Raw genomic sequence first — 14729 nt, 5'->3', positions numbered from 1 at the left:
TGCTTTCAATTGAAACTAATCAATTCATGGTCATTAAAATAACTCATAGTTATAAAGGAATAAAATAAGATTTTATTAACACAACTTTCTCAAAGAGGATATTACCGAGCGCTAGAAAATGATTGATTTAACATAACACAATTGCTTCTAAGCAGCTCATTTATCTACAGTCACTTTTTTCATCACTTCCTCTCAAAGTGACTCCCTTAACCTAAAAGTTTGTTAACGAGTGATATTGAGTATTCAACCTTAACCCAAAAGATTGTTTACAAGTAATATGTATACAACAATCCTCTTCTGTCATAGACATGGCAATACTTCGCTGCTTTAGACTCAACCAAGAACTTGCATCTCCAGAATATTTGCATCACTAAAAGCTTCTAACCATTTTTGTTCATTATTAGCCTCATAAAATAAGCCATAATCTAAAGTTTCCTTTCGATATTTAAAAATTCTTTTAACAGTAAGTCAATTTGTGGAAGTTGTTGTCTCTGAATCCTCGGCAGCTCCATTTACATTTACTGTCTGGACGAATTGAAGTTACAAGATACATTAAACTACCTACAGCTTGTCTATAAGAGATATCTTACTTAATATCTGAACTTTTAATATTGTTTTGCTCATTATTTCTTTTACAAAGTATAGTAACTGTATTCGACTCTTCCATTCGAAACTTTTCCAAGACAGCTTTAGTATAAGTATTTTGATTCAAAAATATAAATCCATTATCTAAACGTATTATTTGCACTCCAAAGTGATAGTCTAAAACTCCGATTTTAATTTGGAAAATCTTGCCAAGATTTTTAACCAACGATGTTATTTCATTCAAACTTGTTTCTGCGACTAACCGATCGTCAACGTCGATAGTGATTAATAGATTTTTACTAACTTTCTTCCTTATGAATCAAAAAGAATGAGCGGTGCTACAGACCACATCTTCTTCCTTCATGATACTATTTCCTGGATTTTATATTACAAGATAAGCAGAATCTGCCATTTCTACCGTGTCCAATTTTTAGCGCTACGTAGCTTTTCAATATGTGTTTCAAAAAAGATTATTTGAACTGTGACACTACACAGGTCAGCACAGATCTAAACGTCCTAGATCTATAAGCAATGTATTTAAAGTACACTTTTTTACTGGAACTGATTCCCAAACGCTTTTAAATTCGAAATATTCTGCATGTAGTATTGAAATTCCGCGTCTCATTAATAACAAATCTGTATACATAGCAACAGCAGAGGATACTATACAAATATGGCATGAGCGCCTCTGTCATCAGAATAAAAGGCATGTCAATAAGGTTCTCAAGCTGCAAGGAATTGAAGTTGTAAGCAATGGTGAAAAATTCTGTGTGGGCTGTATTTTTGGAAAGGAGCACAGAAGAAGTATTTCAACTAGAACAAAAAGACCTTACAAAGCTGGTAAGTTGACATATGCTGAGGTTTGTGGACCAATGTAGGAAGAATCTTTGGGGGATACGAAATACTTCATATGTTTCCAGTATGATTTCTCTAAATTCCATCGAGTTTTATTCTTAAAAGCAAAGTCTGAAGTAACGTATTTGAACACTTTTTTGAATTAATGTCATACTGCAGAACATAAAAAAAAAAGGAATTCCTATGTGATGGTGCTAAGGAACTTGATAATCAAGAAGTACATAAAGTTCATGAAGCAAAGGGTATACGTTTCAAAAAATCTGTGCCATACATACCATACATAATGGAGCTGCAGAACGAGAAAATTGCACAACAGAAGTAGTAGAAAGTGCACGTGCTATAATTCATCCTAAAGATTTACCAATAAAATTATTGGCAGAAGCGATCAATACAGTTGTTTATGTTCTTACTCGTGCGGGTCTGAGATCTAGCAGAGATAAGACTTTGATAAGACAGCCTTTGATTTGCAGTTTGGAGGAAAGGTTCAGAGCATTGATCATTCACGAATAATTGGTACAGAATGTTTTGTACATGTACCGAAACAGTTACGGAGAATGTGGAATACGAAAGGTATCGAAGGTGTTTTCGTTGGTTTCTTTGGTCAAAAGGATGGTTTTTGTGTGTGGATTCCTTGTAAAAGAAAGATTGTTCTGCGTCGTGATGTCGTCTTCAAACCGGAAACCTTACTTTTAAAATCGCTGTTATTGTCTATAGATGGACTTGAAATTGAAATGCATGATATAGTAACCAACAAAAAATGCAGTAAAGAAAGCAAGATTTCAGAGGATGAAAATGAAGAAAATAGGGACATAGACGGAAATGACGAAGATCAAGAGGAAGAAAACTAGAAGCCATGAAAACACAACGAAGTAAACCAAGTACATGAAAACTTTGAGGAAAGGGATAAAAATTATAATCAAGTATGCGAGAAAACAGGAGGTACTAATTTGAATTTAAATAATGTAGATGGGCGCCTAATTTAAGTAATGAATCTGATCCGCATTTTTTACAGACGAGTAAGAGAATATCTCGCAGGCCTGAATATTTAATGATTACATGATGTTTGCTGAGTACGTAGTTCCTGATTCTTTTGATTCGGTGATGGCATTTTCCGAAGCGTAACAATAGAAAGAAGCAGTGGAAGATGAAATGATCTCGCTGGCAGAAAATAGAACATGGAAATTAACGAAATTACCTAATGGAAAGAGAATAGTTGAAAATCGTTGGGTTTTGCTAGTTAAAGAAAAATCAGATGGAACATTTGATAGATTTAAAGCAAGACTAGTAGCAAAAGGCTATTCTCAGCGACATGGAATCGACTACGATGAAACCTTTAGTCCAGTAGCAAGATTTGACACAATTCGTACAGTTATCAGTGTCGCTGCATCTGAGAATCTCGCACTCAAAGAATTTGATGTAAACACGGTTTTCTTATACGGGAAACTTGAAGAAGAAGTGTATATGAGACAACTTGAGGCTTTTGATGGTGGAACAGGAAAAATGTGCAGACTGTATAGAAGTTCATATAGGTTTAAACAAGCTTCACGATCCTGGAAGGAACATTTTGTTATTCTAACATAAAATGATTGCTTCTATGCTACTTAGTCATTCACAGTCACTTGTTTCATCTCTTTTTTTAGAAATGAGGAATGTTTGATCTGGAGGAGACCAATTTGCAGACGCAGAGATATTGATATTCAATTTGTTAGCCAATAACTTTTGTGCGGATTTATACCGCGTTGTAGTAGGATTATTATTGAACCGATTCATTCTACGTATGGCTTTAAAAAAATATTTCTACATTACCTTGTGGTAATTTGTAGTTCAGGAAATATCCACCAATATCATTTAGAATCAGGAAATTATCGAGCCTGCATAAATTTTATAAAGAAAGAATGAATCTTAAAAACTTTGTGCTTGCAGCATTACTGCGCAAGACTGACTTTCGCGGAGTAGCAATTTTACCGCCCGTGTTTATTGAATGAGCCCCATTCCCTTTGTCTCACGTTTTTTTTTTACCTTTTCATGTATTTCTAAATTCTCAGTATACTGAACGTACCCGCCAACTTTTCATTCCAATTCTTGTGAACATTAACTACCAATACTTTGTGGACCTGACGTTTTGCAAAATTTATTTCTAACATTCAATAAATTTTAGGCCTTTCTTTTCCGGTTGAACAATTCGAATTTGCTTTGGTCAGACCAAAGGACCTTTCTCCAAAAAGCAATAGGCTGTTCGACAAATCTTTTCGAGGGACCAGAGTGTGGAGAAAAGCCGGGGAACAGTTGGGAGAACGTCACCTACAGCAAACTGTAAAGCACGGAGGAAGCAGCATCATGGTTTGGGGCTGCTGTGATTGGTCCGGAGTGGGAAGTTTGGTGCTGATCACTGACATATTGACTGCCGATAGATATATTGACATTCTCAGTGAGAATTTGGAAGCGTCGTTGGTTCGGGTCGGATTGGAAGAGAATTTCATCTTTCAACAAGACAATGATCCGAAGCATACAGCGGAGAAAACACAGCTGTTCATGAAATCAAACAATATAAAAGTGTTTGATTGGCCAGCGCAATCACCCGATCTCAACCCAATTGAGAATTTGTGGTTGACTTTGGACACAAAAATCAACAAAACTGGTGTAACAAACAAGGACAATTATTTTACGGCGCTTAACAAAACTTGGGAGGAATTGGATGACCATCTGCAGAATCTCGTCGAAAGTATGCCTAGACGACTCCAAGCCGTTATCAAGGCTAAAAGTGGCCATACCAAATATTAGGCATCGTCAAAAACAAAGTCTATATTATATTAAAAAATTGAAAAGCGGTCTCTTTTTTTTGTCAATGTGTTGAAAGATATGAATTATTATTATAAATTATAATCATTGTTATAATAAAAAAAGAACAATTATTTTTTCGATCACCATGTTAGATATTTATAAGGATTATAAAATTTGCCTATTAAAGATGATACAAATATAAATATCTTAAATTTTTTCGATTTTTTTCAAAATTTTTGAGGTGGTCTCCTTTTTTTGTTAGTCACTGTATATCTCAGAATATTTTCTCATCCCTTTTTGCATGTAAATATCTGTTCCTATATCCCGAACCACCCATCCCTTCCCATGGACGAGAGGCCGATACCCAACCATCACCAGGAAAGGGAGGCCAACGCTATCAGGAAGAATCTGGACTACCTTCCCGTCATCACACCTCGCGGAGGTCTCAACGCCTCGGCCGCAGTACCTGGGTCAATGGTTACCTCAGTTCCGGATTGTTGGCAAAGCTAGCGTCATACCGTCAATCGTCGAGACTGTATCGACCAGCTGATGGGACGAATTAAAAATGGAGTATCACGCCGTGAAATCGGGTCACACATCTGCCGATTTCGCTACTACAGGCGGAACCTATTGTTGAAGCCGCGAATTGCGAACTCCCGCGGTCCAGCAATGCAGTCCCATCTACCGTGAGCGGGCGCAAACCTATCTTCGGAGGGCTCAGAACAGCCCCAACCACGGTCTTACATACAGGTCTTGCAACGAACGTGGTAGGGGGTTGTCAGTTCACGTCCGAAACAAAAGTACAACTTATGGCCACAAGAGCGGTGCTACGAGTTGTTCATAAGCTTACTATTATTATTTGGTGGAACCCTAACCAATCTTTTTGATACTCATCCACAGATAACCTTACGTTGTATGTCACTCATATGTCGATGAATAACTGACAGCGCTGCGTAGTGGGCAGTAGTGGCAAACAAAATCTGGACAATAACCCGGCTATCCCCACCACTCAAATTTCAGTTGCTTGCAAGACCTGTATGTAAGACCGTGGCCCCAACTACCAGCAGTGCAATCCCATCTACCGTAAACGGGCGCAAACCTATCTTTGGAGGGCTGAGAACAGCCCCAACTACCGGCAGTGTCCGTCACTACCTACCTCAGACCCTGCTTAACCTGACGGTCCACCGCTTCTCGACTCACGTCGGAGATCCGGGGAAACAGTTGAGTGCCGCGGGCCCTGCCGAGACATCTACCGACGAGCATCTCCTGATGTCCTCACAACAATACCATCTCCCGACTGTCTTCTGTTTTGATGACGCTTGCGAAAAAACAGGGAAAATACGCGAGGATAGCGTCATTTCTCGTCCTACTACCTTAGCAGCTTGACGTATTGAAAATTGTCTCTTTGCATCCCTATTGTGATTGTTGTTGTTTTTCGTGTTGGTGAATCACCTGATGATCTGGGGTTATATTTCGAAAATTTCGACTCAGAGGCTTAATCTGTAATTTTGTAAGTAAGCTTTCGTTCTCGCACGACTCCCCGAGTTACTTTCTTGAGAATTATCCGTTGAAATTATTTCCTAAAAATACTACGCCACTACGGTCGAAGCCGCCATTGTCTACCACCTGTTGCATCATCCCTCGGGTTTTCGTGTGTAATTAAGAATATATTATCTTCCCGTTCCTACTCTAGTGTGTGCCTCCCTTTCGTTGTGTAATTACCTTGTAATCGCCCCTCTGTGTGTGTGCATGTGGGTGTGCGAGCGTGTGAAAGTGTGCCGGAATTAGTAGCGTCTTTTCTCATTTCGCCCACACCAGATCCCGCGAGCCCAAGGGTAATACATCTATTTCTGGGACTGACTGCGAGTAAAGTAATTATATTATAAATTGTTAGTCCCTGAATTCTTGCGTATCATCCGTTATATTAATATTCGTTCACTATCTAAGATTTTATTAGCTGCCTAATATCAGCGTATACGAAGCTTTCCTTTTCGTGTTATATATTAGTTCCCTTGAATATTGTTCGATTAAGCTTACCTCAGTTCGAGCTAAATTATTTATTTTTATATTTGAAGCATGTTGTTTGCGATATAATATAGCGTAATTATTCGTTATTGTCAAATGTTCAGTGTTATTTTCTGTTCCTAGTAGCTGGGTAAAAATTTTGTATGTATATCTGTGTCTAGTGATCTCCAGGTTAATTTTTGTTTTCCTCGTTTCTTTATCCCCCCCATTTACCGGTGCCTTCCGCGATGCGTCCCGAGGACTCATATAGGTTCTGTATTATCGACTGACTGAACGGCATGTGAAAGGTAAAGTGTACAAGACCTACCTTACCCTCCACCAATAAATTACCTATTTTACCATTAATCTCTTTTGTGGCATGCATATGTTTCGTTTCACTCATCGATTCCACGTTTCCCTCTACCAACCTGACAGCTGAGCATCCCGTGAGGTCTAGATCAACGACTGGGAGCAGCGGTTCACTTTCTTTTGTTTTCTTTCCTGTTTATCGCGTCATGTTCATTTAATTACGAGATAATGTCCCTCCGACCGAGGTTCCGGTAGAACCGCGAGACAGGTAGCGTGCGGTGAATGTGCGAGAATCTTGATAGAAGGACTACGAAGTTACACGAGTGTAAAGTTGTGATAAAGTGAAGGATAAATAAGTGGGAAAGATTAAATAAAGGGTGAAAGGTGAAAAAGTGGAGGAAGAGCACAAGAAGGACAGGTTCAAATGTGAAGGTGGAAAGTGAGGGTAGTGACTACGGTAGTCAGGTGAGAGTGGACTCGGCATGGAATGCAGAGTAAACAGATAAGCGTAACGGGCAAAGCCAAGGCGATGGCTGGGGGGAGTAAAGCGACGGAAGTAGGGGGCGCGACGGACAAGGAGGTAGGCAAGTGCCCAGCGGGACGACCGACGATGGCGCGACTTTTAAAACGAGACGGCGCGAAGATGTCGCCAGGGATGGAGAAATTCCTACATGAAGATAAAGAGAGGAAAGAAGAAATGAGGGATGAGGAGGAAGAAAAAGAAAAGGAGGAAGAGAAGAAAAAGAGACTCAGATCTCCGGGAAAAGGAGATGGCGAAGGATGGATAGAGGTAGAAGGGCGAGGAAAAAGATAGAACAGTAACAAGTCACCACGCGAAAGAGGTAAAGAAAAAGAGGGGGAGGGAGACAGGACTTGGGAGAGGCTAGCGGAGCTAATAATGAAGGGGCAGGAAGAGGCAAGAATGAACCACGCTTCGCTGGAGAAGAAGCTGGAGGTGGCGGTAGAAGTGAGCAGAGAGGTGGAAAAGGAGGTGAGAGAGATCTCAAGAAAACTGGAGGTGGCATGCGAGTCATGGATAAAGGAGAAGGCGGACATGAACGAGAGAATAAGGAAACTAGAGAAGGAGAAAAAGGAGTGGATCGAAGGGGAGAGAAAAGCGAGGAGGGAATGTGAGAAAAAGCTGCTGGAAAGAGTAGAAAAGGGGATGCAAAAACAAGAAGCAAAGGAGAAGGAAGCGGAGGAGAAAAGAAGAGGGTGCGAGAAGAAGATAGAAGAAAAGGCAGGTGAGGGAGTGGGGCAACCGGAGACGAAGAGGGTGAGGGCGGTGAAGGGGAAGCTGAGGGCTCTGGAAGGAGAGATGGAACAAAAAGAAAAGGAGGAAAGGAAAAGAAAAGTGGTAGTATGAGGAAAGAAAATAGATGATGCAGGAGACAAGGAAGTGGTAGCGCACAGCGCAGTAGAGGCGGCAGCCGGGGAAAAAGTGGAGGTGGAGCAGACAACGGTACTAAAAGGAGCAAAGGGAGACCTGGTGATAATGAAAATTAGAACCTGGGAAGAGAAAGGGCAGATGATGACAGGAAAGAAAAACCTAGGAATAAGGAAAGTGTACACAGACGACGACTATACAAAGAAAGAGAGGAAGATACAGAGGGAAATACGCATGAAGGTGAAAGAACTTGCACGGAAAGGACACACGGCGAAAGCGGGATATCAGAAGATGTGGGTAGACAACGTAAGGTACAACTGGTTTGAAACCCAGGGGACAATGGGAGACTTCGAGGAAGAGAGAACGGAAGATAAGATGAGGGAGGAATTAGAGGAGCAGAGGGAATAGACAGGAAGAAGGAGGGGATAAAGTTATTATTCTGGAACGCAGTAGGATGCAGAAACAAGGACGAAGAGTTCTGGGAATTCGTGGGGGGTTTCGACGCCGTGGGACTCACGGAGACGTGGGTGGAGGAAAGGGAGTGGGAAGGGTGGGAAAAACGACTGCCAAAAGGATGGATATGGAAGCACCAGGCAGCAACAAGAGAGGCAAGAAAGGGGAGAGCGCAGGGGGAATAATAACAGGAGTGAGAAGGGAATACATGACAGAAAAGAAGTTGTGGCAGTAGAGTAAGTTGGTCTTCTCTTCGCGTTGGTCGAAACGAATCTGCTCTTAAAGGTAGGTTTTAAAAATTAGCTAAGTTCCGATGGCCAAAAAACTACTGGAAGGGGTAGGATTGTCCCTTGAGAGAAGGGATGACTTTTGCTTGGGAGTGAGAGTGAGCACGTGAGCCAGAAGCAGAAACGTACATTCCCAATGTGCGATACACGTGCGGGCGTTTTAGGATACACGTCATAAAAAAAACAAGGAACGGAAAGTGAAGATTAGAGGATTGGTAGGTAGGCAAAGGTATTTACGAGTAGAAAGTAGAGAATTTGTCGAGATTGCAAGACTGGCTGCCAGATGTGGCAGACCGGCGTAAGGAGTATCCTTTTTTGCAAATCAGTCGACGCAATTCGTCCATAAGGGATGAGAACTTCCAGCAGTTGAATAGTTTATGACCTTAAAACGTGACTAAAATGTCCACGCGGAGATTAGGATTAAAGACTGTAAAAGGTGAAAAAGAATGCCGCTGATTTACAGCGCGGATTCAACAAAGATGGTAATAGGGGGGGACTTCAACGCAAGAACGGGTACGAAAAAGGGAAGAGGGTGGGTGGGGGCGGGGGCACACGCAAAGGAAAGAGAAGCAAAGAACAAGACCAGAAATGCAGAAGGAGAGGCGCTACTAGAAGTAGCAGAGGAGATGGGATGGACAATACTAAACGGGAACATATAGGGCGACGAAAAAGGAGAATTCACATACGTAAAGGGGATACACAGGACGACGATAGACTACGCGGTGGTGAACGAAGGGTCATGGGAAGAGATACGAAACTTCAGGGTGGAAGACAGGATAGAGTCAGACCACCGACGAATTACGGTAGAGATTGAAGGTAGACGAGAAAGAAGAAGGAAAGAGACGAAAACGAGAGAGGTGCAGCAGTGGGGGGAAAAGGGGGTGGAGAAATTCAGAAGGAACCTGGAAGAAAGAAAATGGGAAGGAGAAGGACCAGAGAAAGAGTGGAAGGAACTCAGCAAGACAATAAAAGAAGCAACAATAATGAGAAAAAGGAAAGAGGAATGGAAGACAGGAAAAAATGAGTGGTGGGATGGGGAATGCAAAAGGGCTAAGAAAGGAACGAGAAGACAACGGAGGAGAGCCAAAGAAAGTGGAAACGCAGGGGAATACAAAGAATATAGAAAAAAGAGAAGGGAATACGGCAACATGTGTAAGAACAAGAGAATGGCGTGGAGGAGATAAGAGGAGCAGAAAGTTGAGCTCATCAGATCAGAGATGGAGGCGTGGGAATATGTGAAAAAAGAAAGAAATAAAAACTCGGGGATAAGTGAGAAGATAGGAGAAGATACATGGGTAGACTTTTTCACCGAAAACCTGGGGGGAAGCAGAAGTAGAGGAAACAACAAAAAAGAAAGGGAGAGAAGAGAAGGGATAACACGCAGCAACGTGGGTGAAGCAGAGGTAATGGAACAAATAAAAAGATTAAAAAGAAATAAAGCAGGGGGAGGGGATGGAATGAAAAACCAGGCGTGGATATACGGAAAAGAAATTCTAGGAAACAAGCTAGGAAGAGTGATAAAAGGGATGTGGGACGGGAAAGGATATCCAGAGGAGTGGAGAGATGGGATAATAGTGCCGATACACAAGAAAGGAAGCAAGGAGGAGGTGAAGAACTATAGAGGAGTGACACTGACAGGAACGGCATATAAGGTATATGCAGCGATCATAATTAAAAAAATTATACAGGAGATGGAAGAAAAAGGGGGGTTCAGAGACACGCAGGCGGGATTTAGGAAGGGGAGATGAACGATGGATAACATCTACGTACTGAATCATGTGATACAAGAAAGAATAAAGAGGACAAAAGGAAAAGTGTACCTGGTGTTCATAGATTTGAAGGCAGCCTTTGATAAGCTAGACAGGGAGATACTGTGGAGATCAATGAGAGAAAAAGGAGGGAGCGAGGGGCTAGTAGAGAAGGTCAGAGAGGTATATGCTGAAACCAGATGCAAGGCGAGAATCGGGGAGAAAGTGTCCGAGGGGTTCTGGGTGGAAAAGGGGGTAAGGCAGGGATGCCCTCTCAGCCCGACACTGTTCAACCTATATGTAGCAGATCTGGAGGAGGTGATGACGAAGGGGCAGGACGGAGGAGTAGTCATAGGCAAGGAAAAGATATGGACGCTGGGATATGCGGACGATATGGTACTAATGGCAGAAACAAAGGAAGAGATGCAGCAGATGACAAAGAGAGGGGAGAGATACTTCGCAAGAAAGAAGCTAACAGTAAACGCCAAAAAAAACGACGGTGATGGTATGTGGGAAGGGGGGAGGAAGAAGAAGAAAGATCGAGTGGAAGTAGGAAGAGAAGGAATTGGAGGAAACAAGAACGATGGACTACTTAGGATACAGATTCACAAGGAATGGGAGACAAGAGGAACACGTGAAGGAAAGAGTGAGAAAGGCCAACCCAGCGATGAGGAAAATATGGAGTATAGGAGAAAGGAATTTCGCCGGAGACGTGAGATGGAGAATGAAAGTCTTCGACTCAGTAATCAAGAGTATTCTGATGTATGGGGTGAAAGTGTGGGGTTGGGAAGAGCGGGCAGACGTAGAGAGGGTGCAAAAGAAGTACATGAAATGGGTACTGGGGTTGCAGTGCACAACACCTGGATATATAGTGATGGAAGAAATGAAAAGAGACAAATTAGCTTCGAAGAGAAAATTAACAGGGATCCGACGAAACACCGCCTGAGAGAGTGCTGGAAGAATATAAGGAGAGGTGAGGAAAGGGGAGAGAGAACAAGATGGGGAGAAGAAAGGGAGAAATACCTTAACAGGTGCGGAGCAAGCTCCAAGTGGGTGGAGATGGCGAGGACAAGAGGGGAAGAGGTGAGCAGGAGACTGGAGGACAGGGACAAGGAAGTACAGACACAGGAAAGACGGGATAAAATCAGAAATTCAAGGAGTGCAGCGAAATATAGACAAACACAGACGCAGGCGGTGCCAGAGTACATCAGAAGGAGCAGGAACAAGAGGGACAGATGAGTGAGAACGATTGCGAGATTAAGATGCGGAAACGAGGAAAGAGGAAACAAGTACTGGCTGGACGAGGTCGACAGAGTCTGTCGGATATGTGGGAATCAAGAAGAAACGCTGGAACATCTGACGAAGAGGTGCGTGGAAGAGCTGAGATGGAATGGGGAGACAAGACAGATAGTGGACGAGAAGGGAATGGACAGAGATTGGGGGAAGAGACTTGAAAAGGCGAGGCAGAGGGCGGCAGAGAGGGAAGAACAGGACCGCGGGACAGGCGGGCAGCCGTTTGAGCTGAGGAGTTGACCCCTCACCCGGCTGGTCGGACGGGACAAGGGAAAGGGAGGAAACGGGAGGGAGTAGAATAAAGGAGAGAAGGACACAAGGGAGAAAGGGAAGAAAGGACTCAGGAGGATAAGAATACAAGGCTGAAGTATTTAAGTGTGCAATATAAATAGGATTAAGAATAGGATTAAGAATAAATAAAGAAATGAAGTAAAGAAATAATGAAATATAAAAGATAGAAAATGAGTGTAAATGCCAATTGGCAATACAATAAAGAATTATTACTTGTTCCTCCAGCCTTTTAAAGCCTGGCGCCTAAGTATTTCCATTTCTTTTTCTCGTGTTTAAAATAATTTTGTGTTAGCGTGTCCATAACCCGGTTATTTTCGCGTAAGCGGAGTATGGCCGTCACAATACATAAATCATACCATTAAAACATATCGAATTTCAAGGCAACAATACAGGCCCTCTAAAAATTAAGCTGTAGTTGGTAAATAAAAGCTAGACTTAATACAATTTATTTGGACTTGAAAAAAATCATGTTTTAAGAGTGCTTCGCCCTTCGGCTGAGACACTGTTGCTTAATTGTACGAAAAATCTTGAAAATGAAGGTCTTGTGATTAACAAAAATATATTTTTTTCGTCAACGTTTCGACCCTTCGTTTAGAGTTATCCTCAGGAAAAATTTTATTCAATCAGTAATCTATAAAAACAATTGAAACCTATGGACTACCAATGATAGCCGCGTAAACAAATAAAAATACAGAATATATATCAAGGGACTGCCCTTGTAATGTTTCAAGAGGGGCACATCGTATTTTCAGTTTTGGATTTATATGGTAGAAAAAACACAATAGAGATGGACATGCCCATGACAAACTAAAATGAATGAAACAAAATTAAGTACACACAATAGCAAGGTAATATCGAGCAACACTTGGTTAACATTATAAAGACCAACGTTAATTTTTCAGATATCAATCATAAGATAACGAGAGTAAAAAATTCATAGCGTCCAATTAATACCTGACTGATTTACGCTATTTTGTTTGTTTACGCGGCTATCATTGGAAGTCTATAGGTTTCAATTGTTTTTATAGATTATTGATTGAATAAAATTTTTCTTGAGGATGACTCTAAACGAAGGGTCGAAATGTTGACACAAAAAATATATTTTTGTTAATCACAAGACCTTCACTTTCAAGAGTTTTCCCAAAATTAATCTACGAGGTCAAGATTACTTCTATATAACTGTTGCTTAATACTTCAGCAGCCAAAAAAACTTCCATTTTTTCTTTATGAAAATTATCATGCCAATTTTTGATCTTGAATGCTCTATGCTCTCACTCTCCTACTTCATGTCCAGTTTTTCAATGAATCCCCAATGAATGTATTCGTTTTTATTATAAATTATTGGCCCTTTCAAAGAAAAATAATTTTGCACGAGCTTAATGCAATGACAAGGATCATAAAAAATAGAAACAGTTTGCAATATATCAGGATATTTAAGATATGGTTTGAAATTGTATCTATCTTTATAATTTAGATTTGCGTTTAATGCTTCGCAAGCAGTTCTTTGAGCTACTGGAGCTTTGAATCTGCCATTAATATGTACTATCATAAAAACTGATGCATTCGTAATTCCCCCTCGACAGGTTTGTTTATTTCCTCCAATTGGCCACCGAATTTACAAGACCTTTCTAAGAATGTGTATTTTGTCATCCCACTCTTTAAATTGCTTTATATTCATTTCATCGAAAGTAATACCAAAGACCAGTTTTTTGCCTTTTGTTAATTCTCGCTTGAAAATTTCAGATATATTACCAATAATTTCTTCATAAAGTCCTGGCTTGTATTATTTTGTACGGATCTAATTAATAAAGTGTTTGAACACATGGTAGACAATTCATAAAACTACATCTCACATGTGTCGAATAAATTCCATGTAGAATAAGCCTTTATCGAATAATACGCGGCGTGAATAATGTCGTGTCGGATAATGTGTTGACTAAGGTTATGTTAATTTGCTTATATGTAAAGTGATGAATTTTATATTTGCCTCCATTTTATTTGACGTACTTTCACTCAATACATTTCGTTAACCCCTTTTATATTATTATTTATTTATTCTCAAAACGTAAGCTGCTATTTTCTAAGATTATCATAGTTATAATACTCTCACAAGTAGGGATTTCTTTGGCTTGAATAAAATGTAATAAAAAGTGAGCCATTCCATTGAATCACATAAACGGAATTAATAGTATATTACACTACTAGGGCCGAAAGTATGAATTTCCTGCACTGCGCGGAGTAGGGCCCGAGGTGAAGCCGAGGGCTCCACGGCGCGCAGTTCAGGGCTTTCATACTATCGGCCCGTGTGGTGTATACTATTTTTCTTCATAGCCGGTCGAAAGTACGATAGATAAATATGCATATCCTTTTTTAATGCCTGTCCGACATTTGCCGACGAGCAAAGCGAGTGCTGCTGGTCGGGGGCAGGCATTAAATACAATTATACTGGAAGAAAAATATAAATTTGAAGAAATATCTTTAGTAATGAATTAAAATTATAATTATAAATAAATAACAAATATATTATTTATTGTATTAGCATAAAAAAGAACGAAATTATTAAATTTATATGATAGTACTATTATAAATTATTATTTTTGTCATCTTTCTATTTATCGCAATCGAAATAAAAGTTGTTGATAATATTTCCATGAAATGTACAGTTTTGATAAATATTAACCAGATTTTGATCAGTAGTTGAATTAAAAGAGATTGATTGTGACGTTTGTTCGCTTG

General features: G+C 40.5%; 2 protein-coding genes across 6 annotated transcripts in view; both read left to right on the top strand.

Moving 5' to 3' along the window:
• Positions 1-14729, top strand: part of LOC124308743 (GTP-binding protein Di-Ras2) — a 310047-nt gene that overhangs the window by 65287 nt on the left and 230031 nt on the right. The window lies entirely within an intron of this gene.
• LOC124309449 (protein lingerer-like) lies at positions 8376-9475 on the top strand. Its single transcript, XM_046773113.1, has 2 exons — positions 8376-8567; positions 9125-9475. The coding sequence occupies exons 1-2, from the start codon at positions 8376-8378 to the stop codon at positions 9473-9475; spliced, it is 543 nt and encodes a 180-aa protein (XP_046629069.1).

This window comes from Neodiprion virginianus, chromosome 7, assembly GCF_021901495.1.
Source record: "Neodiprion virginianus isolate iyNeoVirg1 chromosome 7, iyNeoVirg1.1, whole genome shotgun sequence".
NCBI classification, from domain to species: Eukaryota; Metazoa; Arthropoda; class Insecta; order Hymenoptera; family Diprionidae; genus Neodiprion; species Neodiprion virginianus.
The sequence above is the reverse complement of the archived record's forward strand: the minus strand, read 5'-3'. Positions and strand labels throughout refer to the sequence as shown.